At 34.9% G+C, this 21413-nt stretch overlaps 1 protein-coding gene across 6 annotated transcripts in view; it reads left to right on the forward strand.

The window, feature by feature from the left end:
* Window positions 1–20961, forward strand: part of TAB2 (TGF-beta activated kinase 1/MAP3K7 binding protein 2) — a 41512-nt gene extending 20551 nt beyond the window's left edge. For 3 of the 6 annotated variants that reach the window (XM_014532153.1, XM_005884693.2, XM_005884694.2), the window contains 5 exons: window positions 249–1746; window positions 14001–14161; window positions 14368–14461; window positions 15797–15877; window positions 18879–20961. In XM_014532153.1, coding sequence (XP_014387639.1) covers window positions 249–1746; window positions 14001–14161; window positions 14368–14461; window positions 15797–15877; window positions 18879–19021 — 1977 coding nt within the window. In that variant the 3' untranslated portion in view covers window positions 19022–20961. The remainder of the gene's footprint in view (window positions 1–248; window positions 1747–14000; window positions 14162–14367; window positions 14462–15796; window positions 15878–18878) is intronic. The other 3 variants (XM_005884695.2, XM_014532154.1, XM_005884696.2) reach the window with 3 other exon arrangements.
* The last annotated feature ends 452 nt before the right edge of the window (window positions 20962–21413 follow it).

Consider the following 21413-nt stretch of genomic DNA (forward strand, 5'->3'; position numbering starts at 1 on the left):
TAGCTTCAAAATAAAATAATGATTTGGTTCACTTAGCTATTGCTAGTTAGAGAACGTTTCCATTATATTGGTAATAAGGATTTTTAATTCAACTCTTTGCATCAAAATATTTCTTCTCAAATTAGTTTCAAATATATCTTACAATTTTATTAACTAACATTTGTTGATTACGTAATATTTTAGTAATAATGAGCATAAACATTAGCTTATGGTTCTTAACATCAAGCTGTTTTTATTTTATTTTATAGAATAATAATAACCTGGATGCCTGCTGTGCAGTTCTCTCTCAGGAGAGTACACGGTATCTTTATGGTGAAGGAGACTTGAATTTTTCAGATGATTCTGGAATTTCTGGTCTACGCAATCACATGACTTCTCTCAACTTGGACTTGCAGTCACAGAATGTTTACCACCATGGAAGAGAAGGAAATAGAATGAATGGAAGTAGGACTCTAACGCACAGCATTAGTGATGGACAACTTCAAGGTGGTCAGTCCAATAATGAACTATTTCAGCAGGAGCCACAGACAGCACCAGCTCACGTTCCTCAAGGCTTTAACGTTTTTGGAATATCCAATACATCTGGTGCTTCAAATTCAGCACCACATCTTGGATTTCACTTAGGCAGCAAAGGAACATCTAACTTTTCTCAACCAACTACCAGATTTAATCCCATCATGGTAACTTTAGCCCCAAATATCCAGACTGGTCGTAATACTCCTACATCTTTGCACATACATGGTGTACCTCCACCTGTACTTAACAGTCCACAGGGAAATTCTATCTATATTAGGCCTTACATTACAACTCCTAGTGGTACAACTCGACAGACACAGCATTCTGGCTGGGTATCTCAGTTTAATCCCATGAACTCACAACAAGTCTATCAACCTTCACAACCTGGTCCCTGGACTACTTATCCTGCATCTAATCCTTTGTCACATACCTCAGCCCAGCAGCCAAATCAGCAAGGCCACCAGACCTCTCATGTCTACATGCCCATCAGTTCACCTACCACCCCACAACCACCAACAATTCATTCATCTGGTAGCTCACAGTCTTCTGCCCATAGCCAATATAACATTCAGAATATTTCAACAGGACCTCGAAAAAACCAGATTGAAATCAAACTTGAACCTCCACAAAGAAACAGCTCTTCAAAATTGCGTTCTTCTGGACCTCGAACTTCCAGCAGTTCCTCTTCTGTCAACAGTCAGACCTTAAATAGAAATCAGCCCACTGTTTACATAGCTGCCAGTCCCCCAAATACTGATGAGGTGATGTCCCGTAGTCAACCTAAGGTCTATATTTCAGCCAATGCCACCACAGGAGATGATCAGGTCATCCGGAATCAGCCTACCCTCTTCATATCCACAAACTCTGGAGCATCTGCCGCCTCCAGGAATATGTCTGGGCAAGTGAGCATGGGTCCTGCCTTTATTCATCACCACCCTCCCAAAAGTCGAGCAATAGGCAATAACTCTGCAACTTCTCCTCGAGTGGTGGTCACTCAGCCCAATACAAAATATACTTTCAAAATTACAGTTTCTCCCAATAAACCCCCTGCAGTTTCACCAGGGGTTGTATCCCCTACCTTTGAACTTACAAATCTTCTAAATCATCCAGATCATTATGTAGAAACAGAGAATATACAACACCTCACGGACCCTACTTTAGCACATGTGGATAGAATAAGTGAAGCACGGAAGTTGAGTATGGGATCTGATGATGCTGCCTACACACAAGGTAATAATTATAATAATAATAATAATACTGAAGGGGGATCATTTTCCATTCCGGGCTTAGTGCTGTACATTTGATTTCACTGCAGAAATTGAGCATCAGCATTTTTACTTCATCTTTTAAGAGTCTTTGCAAGTATTCATATAAATTTTAAATTTCAATTTTGTTATTGTATATAACTTGAAGTTTGAATGATCGAGTTGTGAAATGTTTAGAATAATCAACTCTTATTTATTTTTTTAATGTTTATAACACATTTTCAGTTACTGTTTTACCTATGGTGATGCTTACTTTCCCTTTAAAATTACTGCAAATAAAAGTTCATAAAAACATTTTAATAAGAGTTAGTGGACTATAGTAAGTCTGTCTTCTTTGATCAGAATTCTCTTCATTTCTCTAATACATGTTCTTCATCTTATTTTATATCAAAGTCTATATTGCTATGAGTCCTAGAATAATTTAAAGAAAAATTTGAATTCTGTTCTTAATATTTGTCTCTTTCAGCCTCACTTTAAGAAATAAGTTAATGCAACCTTTCCTGTTATTTGGAATTGTCAATAAGAATGTTAGTTTTAAATCTATCTCACTTTAGTATCCTTTTCTGAAATAGATTAGTTGATATTGGCATAGTATTAAATTAAATATATACATTAATTTATGTTTCATAAGAAATACATTGTTTGATATGCCCTCTGCTATAGAATGAGCAGAAGAAAAAGAGGTAAATTAATGAAACTTTTACCAGGAACCTGCTCATCTCATCACCAAGTCTGCCTCCATTACCACCACCAGCTCAAAGGAATAAAATTACTTTTGAGTCCTTAAAGTACTACAGGAATCAGAGACAAAAATGAGTGCTGAATAGGAAAAAAAAAAAAGATTTACAGAGAAATTTTAGCTTAAAATCTATAGATATGAAGAAGAGTCTTATTTTACCTATTAAGAACAAATATTGAAATGCAAACTGCTTACCAGTAATAAGGATACTGGCCAGATACCTATCTACACTTTTCTGTTTCACTCATACCACCTGTCTCTACTTAATTTCTGGAAAGTACCAATAAATACTTTATCATTCACTGTATTCTGAGACTTTCTGGTGTTTTCTCCCATTCATAGACTATGCTTTTTGTAATATTGGCAACTCATTCAAACCAGTTTTCTTGGAGGGGGTGGAAAGGCCTGCTTCCTGTGTTTCGTTATAATATCCAGAGGCTCTTATAAAACTGACGTTGATGCCAAAACTGTTTTCTTATTCTCTAATACCTGTACAGAAATCCACCTGTGGTATTGATCTAACGGTAAACTACAATGTTTTTTTTAATTACTTACTAGTATATAAATATATAAACATTTTTAATGATATTTTAATACTTTCTTTTTCATTTCATTTTTGATCTATATGTCTATTCTTATGTCCATGTCGGTACTACACTGTCTTGATTATTGTTACTTACTTTGTAAGTTTTGAAATTGGGATGTGTAAGTCGTGCTTTGTTCCTTTTCAAAATTATTTTGGCTGTTTGGGATCTCTGACTATTCCATATAAATTTTAGAATTAATCAATTTTAATTTTATTACACTCAAATATTTTTTTCTACATATACTTGTGGGCTTTTTTTATTTTTAATTAAGTATATGTAGGAACAAAAGGTTCTATAATGAAAAGTTACCCTCACCAGAGACAACTAATAGCTATTCACAAATAGTTGATTTTCTATTCTGCTGGAAATTGAAATTATGTATCAAGCATATGTATATTAACATCTCTTTTAAAAAATGGAACATAGTATTTTGCTCTTTTTCTTTATCTTTTTTTTTCTTTGACTACTCCAGGTCAACAAGTGTAGATCTGCTTTCTTTAAAAATGGCCACATAGTATTTTGTACATAATCTCTAGCCAGTCCTTTCTTGATAGACCTTAAAATCTTGCTTTTACAAACTACTGCAGTAAAAATTCCGTATATACATATTTGTGTCCTTGTCCAAGTATGTTGGCAGAAGATATTACTCATAGTGGAACTGCTATGTCACAGGATATATGTATTTTTTATTTTGATGTATCATTTAGGCTTGGTTATGCTGCATTGACAAACTGTGTCTTCAAAACAACAAAGGTTTATTTCTAGCTCACTTGCCATTATAGATTAGCTGGTGGGCTCTGTTCTATATCATCCTCACTCAGGGACCTAGTATGAGGGAAACTCAGTCTCTAGGTTTCCAAGACAAAGGAAATACAGCAAATGTACACTGACTCCTTAAGCTTCTGCCCAAACACATGTTACTCTTTAGCTAAGACACGTCACATAGCCACATTAATTCAGACAGAATGGAGAGGTTCAGTTCTATATACAGTAGTGCCCTCTTTTCCGTGGAGAATATGTTCTAAAACCCCCAGTGAATGCCTGAAACTGCAGGTATTACCAAACCATATATATGTTTTACTTACACATACATATCTGTAATAAAGTTAAACTTATAAGTTAGGCAGAATAAGTGATTAACAACATTTACAATAAAACTAGAGGCCTGATGCACAAAATTCGTGCAAGGGGTTTGGCCCTCGCAGCCAGGGCTACATCCAGGAGGTCGTTCAGCTGTCCGATCTAATTAGCATATTATGCTTTTATTATTATAGATGAGAAATGTTAGCAACATACTGTAATGAAAATTATATGAATGTGGTCTTGGTCTCTCTTCCTCTCTCTCTCTCAGTATCTTATTTACTGTACTCACCTTTTCAATTATGGCTTCTCTTTGGAACATATGAATGTATCTGAATGGCCAGCATCACCACTCCTGTGCTATGGGAATTAGTAAGTAAAATGAGGGTTATTTGAACACAAGCACTGAGATACTACAGTTTATCTGATAACCAAGAAGTGATTAACAAGGTTGGGAGTGGGGAGGTCATGGCATGTATGGCGCAAGATTTCATCATGCTACTCAGAACAGTGTGCAATTTAAAACTTATGAATTGTTCACTTCTGGAATTTGTGATTTAATATTTTCAGGCCATTGTTGACCAAGGATAACTGAAAGTGAAACTGCAGATTAGGGGGAATTACTATACCTAGAAGGCAGAGACCCAAAAATATTTGGTGAAGGGCATGACTACCACAGAACATGTTGCCAATTTTAATTTTGAGACTCTCTAAAGAGATTCTTCTACTAGAGTATGAACTGGTACAATATTTATTTTTTCCATATTTATAAATGGGGAACATTTGGCATCATTTTTAAGAAGGTACTTTTCTTTCATCCCTCTCCCACCCACATTATGTAAGTGATTGAAAAAAAATACATTTTTATCATTCTGTAGGTAAAAATGTCCTGTTTTGTTATTTTTCATTTACATCTTTAAATATGAGTAAGCCCTGGTTGGTGTGGGTCAGTTGGTTGGAGTATCATCCCATGCACCAAAGGGTTGAGAGTTCGATTCCCAGTGGACATATACCCAGGTTTGATTCCTGGTTGGGGTGTGTGCAGGAGGTGGCCAATTGATGTTTCACTTTTCACATCGATGTTTTTCTCTCTCTTTCCCTCTCCCTTCTCTCTCTAAAGTCTCAATACAAGCGTTCTCCAGTGAAGATTACAAAAAATGTAAATATGATTAAGATTGAGCATCTTTTCAAGTATTAATTTTTTAAGCCATTTGTATTTCTTATTTTGTGAACTTGCCTTTTTTTTTTTGTAGAATGCCTAGTCTGTTTTTTCTAATGTTATTTTAACTTAGTCAATAAATTTTTTTGTTTTATTATTTTTTTTACTTTTATATATTTATGCTTATCAACCTTTTTTTCTTCTGGTTTCTGGGTTTAGTTTTATGTCTTATTTACAAAGCTCTTCTCCATTCCAAGATTGTGGGGGGAAAAAAGAACAAAAATCTTATGTATATATTTTCTTTAATTATAATACTTGTTTAAAACCTTGAACTGGCCTTTTTCTCTTTCATATGGCATCTCTTCAAAAACTTGAAATAGCCACTATATTCCCTTTTAAAGTATAAACCTTTCTAAACTATAAACATTCCCAGTTCCTATAGTGGTCCATCCAGTTCATCTTTGAGGCTCTGAGCTTTGGTGTGTCTAGACCCCATTTTTCTTTTTCTCTAAAACAAAAGTTTTGGACAGTGTATCTTAACGCTATAAGATTGCTTTCAGCTCTTAATGATATTCAAATGAATGCCAACAAAGTATTATCAATCAGAGGCCTTATGTTCACCTGTTATTAATAATGCTGTACAAGTAATTGAAATTTCTCAAAAATAATTATAGAGGTTAAACATCATTTCTCATAGTCTTCTTTCTATGTTTGTTGCCCAAATTATGGGCCTACTTGCAGAACTGTTACAAGATCTGATTTTTAAACTGACCTTAAAAATGGCAAAATTGCCAAAACCGGTTTGGCTCAGTGGATAGAGCGTCGGCCTGCGGACTGAAGGGTCCCGGGTTCGATTCCGGTCAAGGGCATGTACCTGGGTTGCAGGCACATCCCCAGTAGGAGATGTGCAGGAGGCGGCTGATCGATGCTTCTCTCTCATCGATGTTTCTAACTCTCTCCCTTCCTCTCTGTAAAAAAATCAATAAAATATATATTTTTTTTAAAAATGGCAAAATAGATGAAACATCATGATGCTTTATTTTTGAATAATTGCCATCTCTACATTCTTTGCAACTCAGTCACCAAGTGACTGTAATTAGTGGCGTATAAAACAGATATTCCTGCTGTCAACAGTTACACTCTAGAAAAATCTTGGTTTATTTTGGAAGCTGATATTGTACCTCTTTAGCTACAATGACTTAGACATGTACCTGACTTAAGCATATAAAACTTACCGTGACTGGCAAAAACCTAAAAGAAGTAAGTACCTATTACATTTCCAATGGCAAATTTAAAAAAAAAAAAAGGCCTAAGCCCTAACCACTTTTGCTCAGTGGTTAGAGCATTGGCCTGTGGTTCAATTCTGGTCAGGGGCACATGCCCAGGTTGTGGGTTCGATCCCCAGTAAGGAGCATGCAGGAGGCAGCTGATCCATGATTCTCTCTCATCATTGATGTTTCTCTCTCCCTTCTCCCTTCCAGAAATCAATAAAAATAAAAAAGGCCTAAGATCTTTGTATCCATAAATAGCTGGTACATTTTCCAGTGGCAAAGGTATTTTGTTAATATGCACATTTCATTTTCTTTTTTTAGCTTCTGGAGAAATTAGACATTATTTAAACTATTAAATGCCTAAAATTAGTAAAGCTTACACCATCTAGACTCAGAGCTTCAGGTGTGTTTCTCTAATTACAAATAAAGTTAAGTAAAAATTTATCTTCATTGTTCATCAGGAACTGACAAAAGTTTAGTAAAGGCTAAGTTTTCTAAAATTGCTATATAAAACATCTAGCAAACTTATTGGAGTTCTTTGAGAGCCCTAGTTTTTTAACTTATCAACCACAAGAGGGAGTTGCATGCTTAAATTACCTTTATTAAAATTTTTGACTGAAAGATGATCTAAAAGGTACTAAATATTTTTTTACTGTTATTTCTCCTTTTTTTTGGTCTATTTTAGAGGACAAAATAGGTAGGTAAGTTTAGAAAACCAAAGAAGGCAATGTATGATAGATGTTAAATAGGTCACTTATTTCCTTGTTAGAACAAGCATATAAAAAGCCACTGTTCTGCAGTGTCAGCAACCTAAAAGTCTTGCCATATCTCAAAAATGTATTGTCTTACTAAGTGAAAAATATTAAGACTAAATATAGGAGACTTTAATATAACTGTCAACTTTTCTGTTAATATTTCTATTTCTTGGACTTAATATTAGAATTTTACTCTATTATCCATTAAAAGTCAAATTGTTTCATTATTTTACATATAATAGATACCCATCAAGTGACTATAATTTTCAAGGTTTAATATAAAAATTCAATTTTTATCCTCAAGGAACTTGAAGTTTAATTGAGAAATATACTTGATAATGAAAAATCTAAAGTGCTGAATTTTTCCAAATGTGAAATGAAATGAACTTTATTCTGAACTCTGTTTCAGATAAATTTCTTATCTCTATTTCATTTATCGTTCTTCTGGAGAATTCGCTAGTTCTTTCATTTGGGGTTGTTCTTTGTCTCCTCCTTTTGGTTGTCTGTCTGGGTTTGTGACTGTTTTAGGTAGGTCCTCTATACTTCTCAATCTCTAGTGCAGGGCGGTGTTAAAGGCTGTTTCTGACAAATTGGATCAGACAAAGCCTCCAGAGACTGCCTCTGTCTACTGACTAATAGGATTCCAACTTGAATTGCCCCCAGGTATGGCGAGAGTTTTTTTTTCAACAGGGTGGGGCAGTTGCTTCTGCCTGGAGCCTAATTGTTACTTTTATTCTCTGAAGTGGCCTCAGGGCAAGGTGTTTTCCAGTAGGGTGTGTCGACTGTCTGTCTTCCCCCCAGGCAAGGCAGATGCTCTATGGGAAAGATGTCCTCCTCTGCGTGAGGAATGACTCAGCCCAGGAAACTTGGGGCGTCTGCCTTCTAAACTCTATCCCCTGATTCCCCAGTCCTGGGTTCTGCTCTCACAGCTCCAGTCCATTTCACCCTCTCTTTGCCAGAGCACAAGGTGGGTGGCTCCACGGGGAATTTTTGTACATTGGCCCTTTAAGAGGATGCCTGAACTTTCAGCTGCCACTCCCTGGCAGCCAGCACCCCACTGCTTTTCACAGCTCGATATTATGTGGGTACCCTCTTCAGCTTGGTGCTATCTAATGGGGAGCCCAGCTTTGGGATTACATCCCAGAGTTCTCAGTGGCACCCGTACAGCTGAGATATCTCTCCGGGACTTCATTTGCCATCTGTGGGTGCCTGGCCAGCCCTTTCGGGCCTTGGGTATCAGGGTTCTCTCCTGTGAGTTTTCCTTTGATTATTTGGGAAGGCTTTCAGTATTTCAGTTGTAATTCCAGCTTGTTCCTAGGAGCATGTCCGTGAAGCATCCTCCTACTCTGCTGCCATTTTTTTGTGTGATGATGATTTATAAATACAGTGTAATGATCTGTAAACTCTTGAAATAGTGGTTCAATGCAAATACCACAAATGAAACTGCAGTATAGTCTTTACCCAGACATATGGTTTAAATATTTGTATATAATTGGATATTTCATTTTATCAAGTTATACATATTTGTATGCATACATTTATATATGTTCTGTATGCACATTATATACATTGCTTCTGTACATAGACACAATGCGTCTGGGTGAAGTCTTTTTTTTTTTTTAATCCCTTGTCCCACTTTCAGTGGACCCCCTCAGTTTAAAAACTGGTAACTCCCTTCAGCCATTCTGATTCCCAGTTTCTCTGTTGTCTCTTTATAGAACTTCACTTATTCAGCTATTTAACATTCTGGACCAACTTTTTATTTATTTTGCATTGTTATATCCTCATATATTCCACCTTGTCTTTCCATTCTACAATTTTTGTTCCAATCTATGTATGAAATGTTCATTTCAGCAGTGATGTTTTTAAATTTCTAATACCTAATTCTCTAGCTCCTTTTTCATAGCAGATTTGTGTTTTATGGGTACATTATTGTCTCAAATCTGTTAATGATATTTATTAGAATTTAAGTTCTCAGCTCTCTCCTCAGTTATCTCCACTTAACCTAGATTTAGTCTTTCCCATTGTTTATCTAGATCTTTTTCTTATCAAATGTTCCTCAGATGTGTTGTGGTCCTTGTCTATTGGTTCATATTTTTTAAGAATAAAGGACTATGAAGGCTAATTGAAAATCTTGTGTAAAAAGTGAGATTAGTTACTTGGCAGACTGCTTTGTGTTGAATAAGTCAGGAGCCAGCTGCTACAAGAGAACACTCCATCATCACCACCTAGCATTCTCTACATTTGTGGACCAGCTTGAGAAATATGTTTGGGAGCCTTACAAATAAGCTTACAGGTACTTACCCTTCAGTGGGATGGGGAGAGGTTGACTGTTCTATAAACAGACATCCAATTAAGCTCCTGATTTCTGGCCCATTCCTCACTTCTGTCTCCTGTTGTTACCTGTATTCTCCAAAGTCTAGAGACTCTAGATTTCTGCAGGGCAAGTTCTGCCTCTTTATGTTAAGTGCTCTCCTTATCTATGAGACTGTAGCTTTCTTCACCCTCCGTCATAAGTCTATGCCATTTCATCTGCTCTCATTCAGTCTTCCAGAAACTGGCTGAAATCTCTTGTCCATTAATTGCCTACTTTCTGTGGTACCACTGGATTGTACCAGTTTTATTCATATCATTTTCATGGTGTTTTAGGAGGCAGTAGAATATATATAAATAAAATGCTCAAATTATCCTTAAACAAAAATCTTAACTAATATAATTTATTCTTAATAGCTTGGCATTTTAAGTCCATATTAGTCTATCTCGGTGGTCGGCAAACTGCGGCTTGGCAAACCGCAGCTCGCGAGCCACATGCAGCTCTTTGGCCCTTTGAGTGTGGCTCTTCCACAAAATACCAACTTCTGCGCATGGGCCACAAAGTTTCAATCGCACTGTATGTGCGTGCCCCCATGTGGTATTTTGTGGAAGAGCCACGCTCAAGGGGCCAAAGAGCCGCATGTGGCTCGTGAGCCATGGTTTGCCGACCACGGGTCTATCTATCTATATATATAAAAGCCTAAGCAACTATTACAACCAGACGATAACTATGACGTGCCCTGACCACCAGGGGCAGACGCTCAACACAGGAGTGCGCTTCCACAGTAAACCTCCCACAGTCAGCCAACCTCCTGCAGTCCCTCCCCCTGGCCAGCTGGCCCCCATTGGTCCCAATAGGCCCTGATGATCACCAGCCAGGCCAAGGGACCCCGCACTTGCACGAATTTGTGCACCAGGCCTCTAGTATATAAAAGCCAAGTGATCAGAACGGCGGAACAACCAGTCACTATGACACGCACTGTGATGGCCAACTGGCCTGATGTGGGCCCCAATTGGCCCCCCAAACCTCCTGTGGCCCCTCCCCCTGGCTGGCCTGGCCCCCAATCAGGCCCCCCTACCCCAATTAGTTTTTGAGTGGGCAACAAGAAAAGATGGAGACAGGAAGTGGAATGTAGGCAAAGGCAAAGCCAACCTCCTGTGTCCCCTCCTCGCCCCCCTGCTCCACTGGCCTGACCCATGGGGGGGGGGGCGCGGCAGCCGGACCCCACCCATGCACGAATTTGTGTACTGGGCCTCTAGTATGTAAATAATAGAAATGGAGAGATTTCCTTCAGCTTACCCACTGCAGTCTGTAACAAATCACCCCTCCTATGTAAGTACATGTTACTGGATGTGCATGAGCTTATTAATTCATGTGTATGTGTGGTTGGTATGTGTGGTTGGTATAATTTTGTTAGATAACAGTTATTTCATTATGCTAGGAGAAAGAAAAACATAAAAAGCCAGTCTAAGGGATTCCTTAAATCCCTATTCAATCATTTCCCATAGATGAGGTAGAATTTTCTAGCCTTTTCCCATAACTGTAGCCCTCATTTTTGTAAGCTTTCCTGAGTCTCTTTCCAAGCTTTTCCCCTTTTTTTAGACCCTAGAAATAAAATTGTCATGATTCTTTCTTCCCAATCAACACTCAACCCTTTTTCACTTAGTGGAAGCTGATCAGAGTGAAAATGTCTATAAATAAACAATAAATATTTTTCTTCATTATGAGTCTGATATTGTTTCTTAATGGTATGTACTGTAATATTTTATACAATGCAGGTTAAAATTGCAAAAACTACAACTAGAAAAAAGTTTCATTTTAGCTGAATTTTTATAGCAACTTTTAGAAATTTACCTTGACACTTTTCTTTGTAATTTATTATTCTCAGATTTCTATGTAAAAATCCCAGACCACAAATGAAAAGGGAACTAGACACATAAAAATCTGGGCACATAGAAGAAAGAATTGCTAAGAAATAGAGATCATATCTCTTTCCTACTGTTTTCAGAGCATTTATAGTTTGTTTGTAATTAATAGACATACTTAAGAGATCCTGAGTAGCCTACAAACTAGGTTTGTCATTTCTAAGTAACATAGTCATTCTAAGATTTTATTTTTACAAGAAAGAAATACCTCTTAAATTCGAAGACAGTGGGTTCATAGTATTATTTTAGGGCTTCAGTTTAAGCATAGATATATTCATATTTGGTCATAATTTTTCTATTGAGACCTTCTCTTCATTGAGTATTTTTCCTCTATGGATCCCATTGTAGTAGCTCCCTGGTGGTGGAAGTGGGTTGCTGGAGCAGTTTGCATTTGCTTCTCCCAGGCACCCCAAGAAAATCACCAGCCTGGGGCTAATGGTTATAATAATTTCAAACCCTGAAGTCTCTGTCTGCCCTGTGGTTTAAATTGTGACCACTCAAGTGTGTTATAAACTGAATTTTAATTTTAAATCTTTTCTCATCCCCCCTCTCCATAGATAATATTGAATGAAATCACAAATGCGTATCTTATTTTCTAATTTCAGCATCAACAAACCATCATTTAGTCATTAGAACCACTAAGTAAATGTCTTTAATTATTCTTTTACACATTTAGAAAAAAAATATAACTTTTTGGGAGAAAATCTTCAGCATTTTAAGAAATGCTACTTTAAAATAATTATTAATTTGAACAAATTGTTAATTGATGCCACTTAAGACATGTTGGTTGGTGGCTGGAGTTTAGAAATGAAGGAAAGTATATTACTTCTGCTTTGCCTTTGCCTTTGCCTTTCCCTACATTCCACTCCCTGCCTCCATTTTTTCTTGTTGCCCACTCAAAAACTAAAATCCGTGTCCTCATCTTCTTTTAGGACAATAAATAAACCCTGATGCAGAATTCCTATATTTTGGTAATAGAGGGATAAAACTGTGCAGTTCAAATAAAATCAAATTAATAATACAAGCTTGACAAAACAAGCTGGGATAGACAGGTTTTCAACCAGGAATATGTGTACCTTCAAAAACACCTCCCTGTGTTACACAATGTACTAGTATATTAAAATGGCAGGGAAGATACCAGGATTTTCGTGCTTATCAGAATTAACCATGGTTTTTAAAACTGAAACATAATGCCCTGTATTTGTTTCTTCCAGTAAATAAGAAAGGAAAATTACGGAGGGAAACATCTGTGGATTGTATTAGTGTCATATTTTTGTTAGGGAAAATTGTCAACTGTTTAAAGTTCATTTTGAAGTACTTGAGCCTAACAGCCTTCCCCAATCCACACCCTAATTCTGGTTCTAGAATACACTAGATTAAGTGACCTGAATGTATGTTAATATGCCATAGCCTTTCCCTTATTTTTTAGATTTATGGAAGTTTGAGTTTAGTTGAAGATGACTGTTCAGCATTAATCTAATCTGTTTAATCTGCTTGTCTTTTTATTTTAATTACTGTTTTTCATTTTTAAAGGTCATTTATTGTGCTTTTCCAAATCTGCCTGTTTTCTCATGGTAGAATCATCCCAAGCTGCCTTTTTATAGAAGTGGATTCAGGTATCTTCACTTTCAGTCCAGTACCCTAAAAAACATGAGCCTCATATTGTCCAGGGATGGCTCACAAGAACATATATCAATTTTTATGGCTTAATAGGTTTCCCAAGCAGTTCATCATTCATGCTACAAAATTACTTGTGTGCTTTTTAAAAATATCTTAGGAAAATATTTTTATAAAATGAGATTGGAATATAAGAAAATAGGTTTTTGATTTCTCTCAATATATAGTTTTTACTCTGCAATTTCAACAACTTAATGTTAACATTTATGTGGATTAAAATCAATCTGTTTTATTTGTTGAGTCATCAAAATAAATTAAACCTAAACCACCCCTTCTAAAATATTTATAAAATGTTTCTATTAGAATACCTCTGCATAGTTCAGACATATCAGACTTTTTGGAGTAAAAGGGCTTTCAAGAGGTCAGATGTAGATTAAGTAGTAGTAAGTAGGTTAATTGACTAGACTAGAGCCTTTAGAGAAGTAATAGCCTAAAAATGTTATCTTTGGCCATAAAGTGGGTTTATCCAAACCCTTAAAAAAATTTTTTTTAAAGAATGACATTTGTCCACTTAAATAATTAAGGTAATTTTCAAGTTAAGAAGTTTTGAAATTTCAAATGTTTAAACTCACAATATTTTGTTTTAATGTATCTTTGGCACTCTTGGCAAACTCTTGTCACAGAAATATTCATTTATTTTTTTTGCCAATGCTGCTGAAAGGTTAATTGACTAAAGTGGGTGAGTTCTCATGTTTACTAATATGTATTGCAGCTCTATTGGTACACCAGAAGGCCAGAATGGAACGACTTCAAAGAGAACTTGAGATTCAGAAGAAAAAGCTGGATAAACTAAAATCTGAGGTCAATGAAATGGAAAATAATCTAACTCGAAGGCGCCTGAAAAGATCGAATTCCATATCCCAAATACCTTCAGTAAGTCTTTCTATAACTGTTGTGATCTCTGTGCTTGAATGTGTGAATAGGCAATCTGTCATAAGTATAAAAGCTTGATCTAGTTTTAAAAGCTCTTAATTCATACTTGTTCTTCTGTTCTTACCTTCCCCTGCCAAACTCAACTTTTTCTAACTAATTACACGAGAATTCAATGTAGATCCTTCTCACATGGAATTATCTTTCAGCTGGAAGAAATGCAGCAGTTGAGAAGTTGTAATAGACAACTCCAGATTGACATTGACTGCTTAACCAAAGAAATTGATCTTTTTCAAGCCCGAGGTAAAGTTCAGTGCATATTCAGCAGAAATTCAATGTATAAATATACCAACTCTTTTCCTGTGGCTGAAAACAGATTTATCAATCACAGTCTTATTGTTTCAGATTTGACTTTGGATCCAGATAGTGCTAAAGAACTATTGGGTTTTTATGTTCTCTTTCTCTACCCCCAAAAAATATTATATATTTGATTGAGGAATAATTTGATACATTTATATTCTTCAAATCTGCTTCAGTCATGTGTTAAGGGAAGACAAGGATTAGTATCTCTGGCTGCATTGTCAAAAGTATTAGCCATTATGTATTAAGTGAAATGTGTTATTAGCTATTATGTATTAGAGAAATGTGTTACAATCACATTTATTAACATTAAAATGTATGTGCTCAGGCACCTTTTTTGTATTTCCCTTTGCCCTTTTACCTTTCAAGAATTATGCTTTTCAAAACATAATTTAAAAAGCATCCCCACCTAATGACACTATCTTAATTGACAAATAGAGAAGAGAATAAAAATATTGCTTGTACATTTTTAGAACAATGATAGTTTATTATGCTTGAACTATTATTGACAAGTAATCGATGCTTATTGTAGTTAAAAAAAGTTGACAATTTAATTCACTTTCATAGACAATTAGAATGAAATTTTATAACTTAAACCTAATTCTGAGGTTGGGAAATAATAGAAATATATACTAGTAAAATGGAAAAGATAGGAAAGGGAAGGAAGCCAACAAAAAAAGAAGTCCTTAATAATACTTTTGAGTGTGTGCCAGAATCCATTAAAACTGAAAGATGATTCATTCTATTTTCTTTTAAAACATTAGTAAGCTGTTTATCTTGAAACATTCATAGCAAATGCCATAATTTAACTTTGGAGAGAAAAAGAAAGGGCTGGTCTAGAAACTATAATTCTGAACTTGTTCCTTTTGTTTAAAATCTGAACCATTATATTACATCAGTGCAAGGTTTTTATACTTATTGGAGGCCACGCTGTTTAGTTGCTAAAGGCCATGTTTGGTCACTTAAAATTAAATTTTAAATTATTAAATTTTTAGGTATTTTGTCCCATAGAACAGGGGTCTGGTTCTAATTATGTCACTGTATTACTAGCATTAATTTGACTTCTTCCCCAATTTACCACTTATAACCTCTCTTACAAGTACTGTACTATGCCTAGCTCAGCTGTTTTGAAATCCTTACATATAATTTGAGATTAGAGGTACAAAATAAATGAAAAGCATTTCTGTGACTATTTTTTAGAAATAAAATATTTGGTTTTTAAAAAATAAAATATCTGGAGCTATAAACATTGAAATATTTACTTTTTATATATTTCAGGACCACATTTTAATCCCAGCGCTATTCATAACTTTTATGACAATATTGGATTTGTAGGTCCTGTGCCTCCAAAACCCAAAGGTTAGTGTATCCATTAAGTGTGAAAACTGTTACATATTGAAAGCAAGATTTCAGAAAACTTTAGCAACCTTCCTCTCTAGAAGTGCTTCAAACCTAGACATTCTTGGATGGATTCATTAGGAACATATTTGTTGATTTTTATTTATATGCTCAGAGTTGGGGAGGATGCAAAAGTGTAATGTATTTAGCTCTTAAAAAGTAGTAGGTTTCCTTAGGATTCATTACACACTCCCAAAATATCAATCTTGGCCAAAAAAAAAAAAAAATCATCAGGTGTAAAAATTTGTATTCTTTATAATTTTTGACAAATGATGAGGAAGATATAATAGGAAAGTTTATTTTTCATTAGTAGCCTGTTTTATTAAATTTATGCATAATTTTGTATAATCAAATACTGTGAATTTCAGATAAGTGATTTTTGAAAACTATGACCTACTGTCATTTTACATCATTGATATTCATAGAGTATATGCTCTACAAACTAGGAAATGTCAAAATATGTTTGTAGAATTTTTACTCCAGGCATTAATTTAAGTGTAATTTAATTAGGCCTACCTAATCTTGATATTTTGTGACTTAAATGTTTTGAGCTGAAATGTAATGAACTGTTACTATAGCAGAGCAAAAGTGAGATTAGGGTATTTGGCACAGTACACAAGTATTCAGACACTGGATGCTATTTGGTGTTAAGGAAGGAATAGAGAAAATGGTGGCATAGCCTATTTCCTTAAAAAAATCAAAGTAGGTATTTCAGATTCTGAATGAGTTGCCTCTAATCTTTTTACTCTTTCAAAAATCAGAATCTTTCTAAGAAAAATTTTCTCTTTTGCTTCAACATAAAGTACTTGTGTGTTGAGTGTAGGAGAGAGGTGGAATATATATAAAATAAGACTGGGTTTGACAATTATTGAAGCAGGATAAGTGCATGAGGGTTTATTTTACTATTCTCTCTACTTTCGTATATATGTTTGAAAATTTGCATGGTAAAATTTTTTTTTAATTCATTACTTAAAAGCTTTTTCACAAAATATAGAAACTTGTAGCTGGTTATTTTTTAAGAAATAACAAATCAATCATTTTTGCCTTGAGGCTAAAATGAGAAGTTAGTAGTTTCACGGATTTATTTCATTCTTAATATTAGATCTGCTTCACAATGCAGTTCTTTAAATAGCTGAAATTACAGGTCATCTTTTGCAAAGTAACTTCTTTTTTCAATTCTGATGGTTTAGTTTCCAAGTACCTTTAATAAAAAGATTTGTAATTCTAAGTTCTAAGTGAGATTATGCAGATGTAAGAAAAGCAGTAGAGATTGTTCATTTAAAAAGGTATAGCTCCTCTATTAATTACCTTAGATATTACTAATTAAGAAGACGCTGGTATTTAATAATAAATTGAAATGTTATTATAGATTGAGTGGCCCCTCCTACCTAAAAATCCTTTGTAGTTAAACAAAAAGGGTAGACAATTTCAAAAAAGTGTGCCAAGAATGTTTTCTAACACCTGAGTAAAACAAATTCTAGTAACTAGGATGGATCCCCAGATTAAAATAATCATTCTATAACATGTTTCCCAAGTATGGAATATGAAATAAATTTAGATGGTAAAAAGTCAAACTTTTTCAACTGTATTTATTTTAAGGTGTTTTAGGGGATACTAACTAGTATTGTCAGATCCTGGATTTTTCAAGTATTTTCAAGTTGCTCATGCATGTGCCTAAATATTGTGACCAATGCCTGAAGTTGGGAGTTTTGCAATAAAGTGCTCCTGAAAACTAATCAGTAAATAAGGTACTGCTAAAGGGGCATGGAGTACTAAACACCACTTAATTATTTTTAAATTATTATAAAAACTTACTATATTTTCATCTAATAATACAATAGTTTGTCTTTTAAAATAGAAAATATATCATTCAGTTACTGTCTCAGTAACTGAATGATAGGGAGAATTTGCAAATTAATACACACTGTTTTAATAGTTTAAATCATTAAATACACACTGATTTAATAGTTTAAATCATTAAATTAAAAACCTGACATGAGAGCTCTAATAACTTTTACTTTAAACTTTCCCAAAATAATTTGAAGGAATACTATTCCAAATTTATAATGGGATCCCCCTAAAAAAGATCCATAAGTATAGTTTCATTTTAGTCACAACTTTGGAGAAATATAATAATTTCTCATATTTAAGATACCTCTATTCATTCAAACACTCTAGAACATTGGCCTCTTAAAGCTGCAGTGACTTTATACTATCAGTAAGAAAGATTAGACCTAAAGGATATATGATTTATCTAAGATCACAGAGGAAAGAAATCAGGAATTAGTAGCAAAGCCAGATGTAGAACTCCATTCTCACAATCTTCAATCTAGTGTTCTTTCTACTGCTTCATAATAAATTTGATTTAAAAATAAAATGAAAAATGGTAAAAATTTTTACCCTGTTAACTTCTCCAGGCCTCTTATTAGTTATATAAGATTATAGAAATTATTTCATCTTTATATTTTGTTTGTGTTCAAAGCTTACATTTTCAGCAGATAGAGAACATTTAACAAAAACTTAATTCCTGGTAGAAAACAGAAATATAAATACTGCTCAGTGGGAAATGAAACTCTAACTTCAATATAAATTCACTGTAAGTATTGTGTTATAGTAGGACACCTTTCCACAATCTTAGGTGACATTATGGGAATCTTTGCTATCAGTCACTATATGATTTGATTTCCCTTTTCTCCTGCTATAAATTGGGGGAAATGATGCTGGCTTCCCCTTTTAGAAGATATTGAGGTGACTGACTACATAATGTCCATGTAGCTATTCCCCAATGGAGAAGTAACAACTTGATAGAGATTGGTAAGGACCAAGCTTGTGTGTCAGTTTAGATGCTTCATCTGGTTAACAACTGGCTTCGTGCTGTGCAGTACAAATAGTGCTTAAGATTGCCAGTAGTTTATGACTTGGTGATTTTCCCTTCTAAATTAATTATTTTGCTTCCTTACAGATCAAAGGTCCACCATCAAAACACCAAAGACTCAAGATACAGAAGATGATGAGGGGGCTCAGTGGAATTGCACTGCCTGTACTTTTTTGAACCATCCAGCCTTAATCCGCTGTGAACAGTGTGAGATGCCAAGGCATTTCTGAGCCAGTAGGCCTTACTTCTTCTCCAAAACCACATCTGAAGTTCAAGAACTAGTCTGTCATCAGGGGGAAAGTTTCACTGCTACGTAGGATTTTGTCAAATTGAAGGTGTGACAAGATGGTGTTTTGCTAATGTTAAATGTCAGCCCACGGAGCTAATAATACCTCAGTCTAATATCATGGGCAGTTGAAATTCATCACATGAAAGGTAATCTGCTGAAAGACTTGGTTGCCCGCTGCCTAACCATGTACAGTGTTACCAGTAGCCCATTATGGATAATTCTCCATATGTTGATGCCTGCGTGTTCCCAATACCTTTTTCCCCTCATGTCACTACTGAATTTTGACAGGAGGAAGGAATAAAATGATGGCTTTTTTTTTTTAAGCTTTCAGTGAAACACTACAAACGTGAAGAAAAAGAACAAGGTTTAACTATTTAAAAACTGTTTGCTGCCGCATAGTGCCCACGGATAGGGGAAGAACTTCACAAATCTGTGGTACTCTTGGCCTTGTCTTTGTCTTCCCTGAAAACGTCTCCACTCTGAAGCCAGCATCTAGGGTCTAAAGATGAAAAGGAAAGCAGCATGCATTGTCTGTACAAACATGCAGTGAAGTACCCCAAAGCTTTCCTACTGTACAGATCTCTCAAGTCTGCTTTAAGTGATTTCTTTTCTCCTTTATTATTTCCTTATATTTCTATATGTATAGTGTAATAGTCTTTTGTTAACTAATTTTCTTTTTTCCTTTTAGTGATTAAGCACGATCATGTCCCTTTTTAAGCCTTACCCAAAAGAAGCAATGCCTTAAAATAAAAAAAGCATTAATGAAATGAAACTATGCACAAAATAACTTTCCTCTACTTATTCTGTACTTTACCCTCATGAGTGCCGATATTCTGTGAAGACATACAGATGCTGCACAATGAATTGCAAAAGATATTACAAGACCTTTATCTATAAGTCACATTATATACGGACTAGTGGTGGGTGAAACAACAGTGTTTTGTCTTCCACAGGGAAGCTTAAAACAAGATATTTTTAATCCACTGAAAGAGCAACAAGGTTAAACTTGCTTCATCTGCCTGGTGTCCCACAGAACTTCCACAAGAGATTACTATTGGGAAAGTACAGTTTCAAAACCAGCAACAGCAGCAGTACCTACAGCAGCCCCTTTCTTTTTTTTTTTTTTTTTTTTTTTTTTTTTTTTAGAGAGAGAGAGAAAGAGAAGTTTAAATGCTTTACTGTTGGGGCAATTTGTTTCTAAACCTGACTTGGTGGCAGTATCATGTGTATTTATAAAACAAGGCTAGTCATATTTAGGACAACTGAAGAAAAGCTGGAAAAAAGAAAAGCAAACTTGAACACTGAAGCAACCTCAAGCATCTCTTTATTTTCATGATATATTTTTATAAGGAAAATAAATAGTCAGATGATCAGGAATGTATATAACTAAATAAAATCAAGAAAAGAAATAACAGTATGCATTTAAAAAGAATTATGAAATTATATATCAGTGCTTAGAATGGGGCTAATGGAAGTGCTGAAATGTAGCAAAAGATAGGAGATAATGTAGACTGTCACCCATTGTAAATGTTTGCAAATGGATATTTTTTAAATAAACAGGATTATTACAGGTGATCTATATGAATGTCAAAGCCTTGAATTCCAGGTTTTGCACTGTGTATATGTGAAGAAATATGACAATCCTAGTTAATTAGACAGTAGACCCACAGCCCTTACATTTGATGCATTTTGCTTTAAAAATAGGCCTTGTTTTTCAGCTTCCTCTGCAGTTCTATGTGAAGATTGATAAATCAGTTTTTACTTGTTTTATTAATAAAATGTAATTTGGATATCTTGAGTTGATGGTTTTGTGATTTAGCTGGGTAAACTATCTTTGTAACAGATAAGTTATTTATAAAAATTAAAAAACTTATATTCTAATGTGGATTTTGTGACTTGTTTTTAAAGTTTGTGGGACAGGAGATAATTTATAGTTAATTGAAACCAGAGAAACTCATTGTCTGGAGTCTTCTCATGACATCATGGCATTCAACTGCATTTCTTGGATTATTTTTATTAATTTCCCCAGGCTTTTTAACTGATGAGAGAAACCAGGTTTCAGCTGAGCAAGAAAAATGAATATAGCTTCTTTTTTCATAGTTAGAGCTTTTCCTTTCCTTTCTTTTGGGGTTTTTTTTTAAGTTTACCCCATTGTTGAAACTGTGATTTCTTGGGTCATTTAGCCTGAGGAGTCATTTAGTTAATGTTTGCTCTCGAATAATGTGTCGGTGCTGAGAATGGTGTTTCTCTTGAAGAGCACCTTTGTATTAAGAGTTTTCAACAACTTATGACTCAGTTTTTCTGAACTTGAAAAGAGCAAAGTAGCACTTACT

The sequence above is a fragment of the Myotis brandtii genome, unplaced genomic scaffold, assembly GCF_000412655.1.
Source record: "Myotis brandtii unplaced genomic scaffold, ASM41265v1 scaffold847, whole genome shotgun sequence".
NCBI lineage: Eukaryota > Metazoa > Chordata > Mammalia > Chiroptera > Vespertilionidae > Myotis > Myotis brandtii.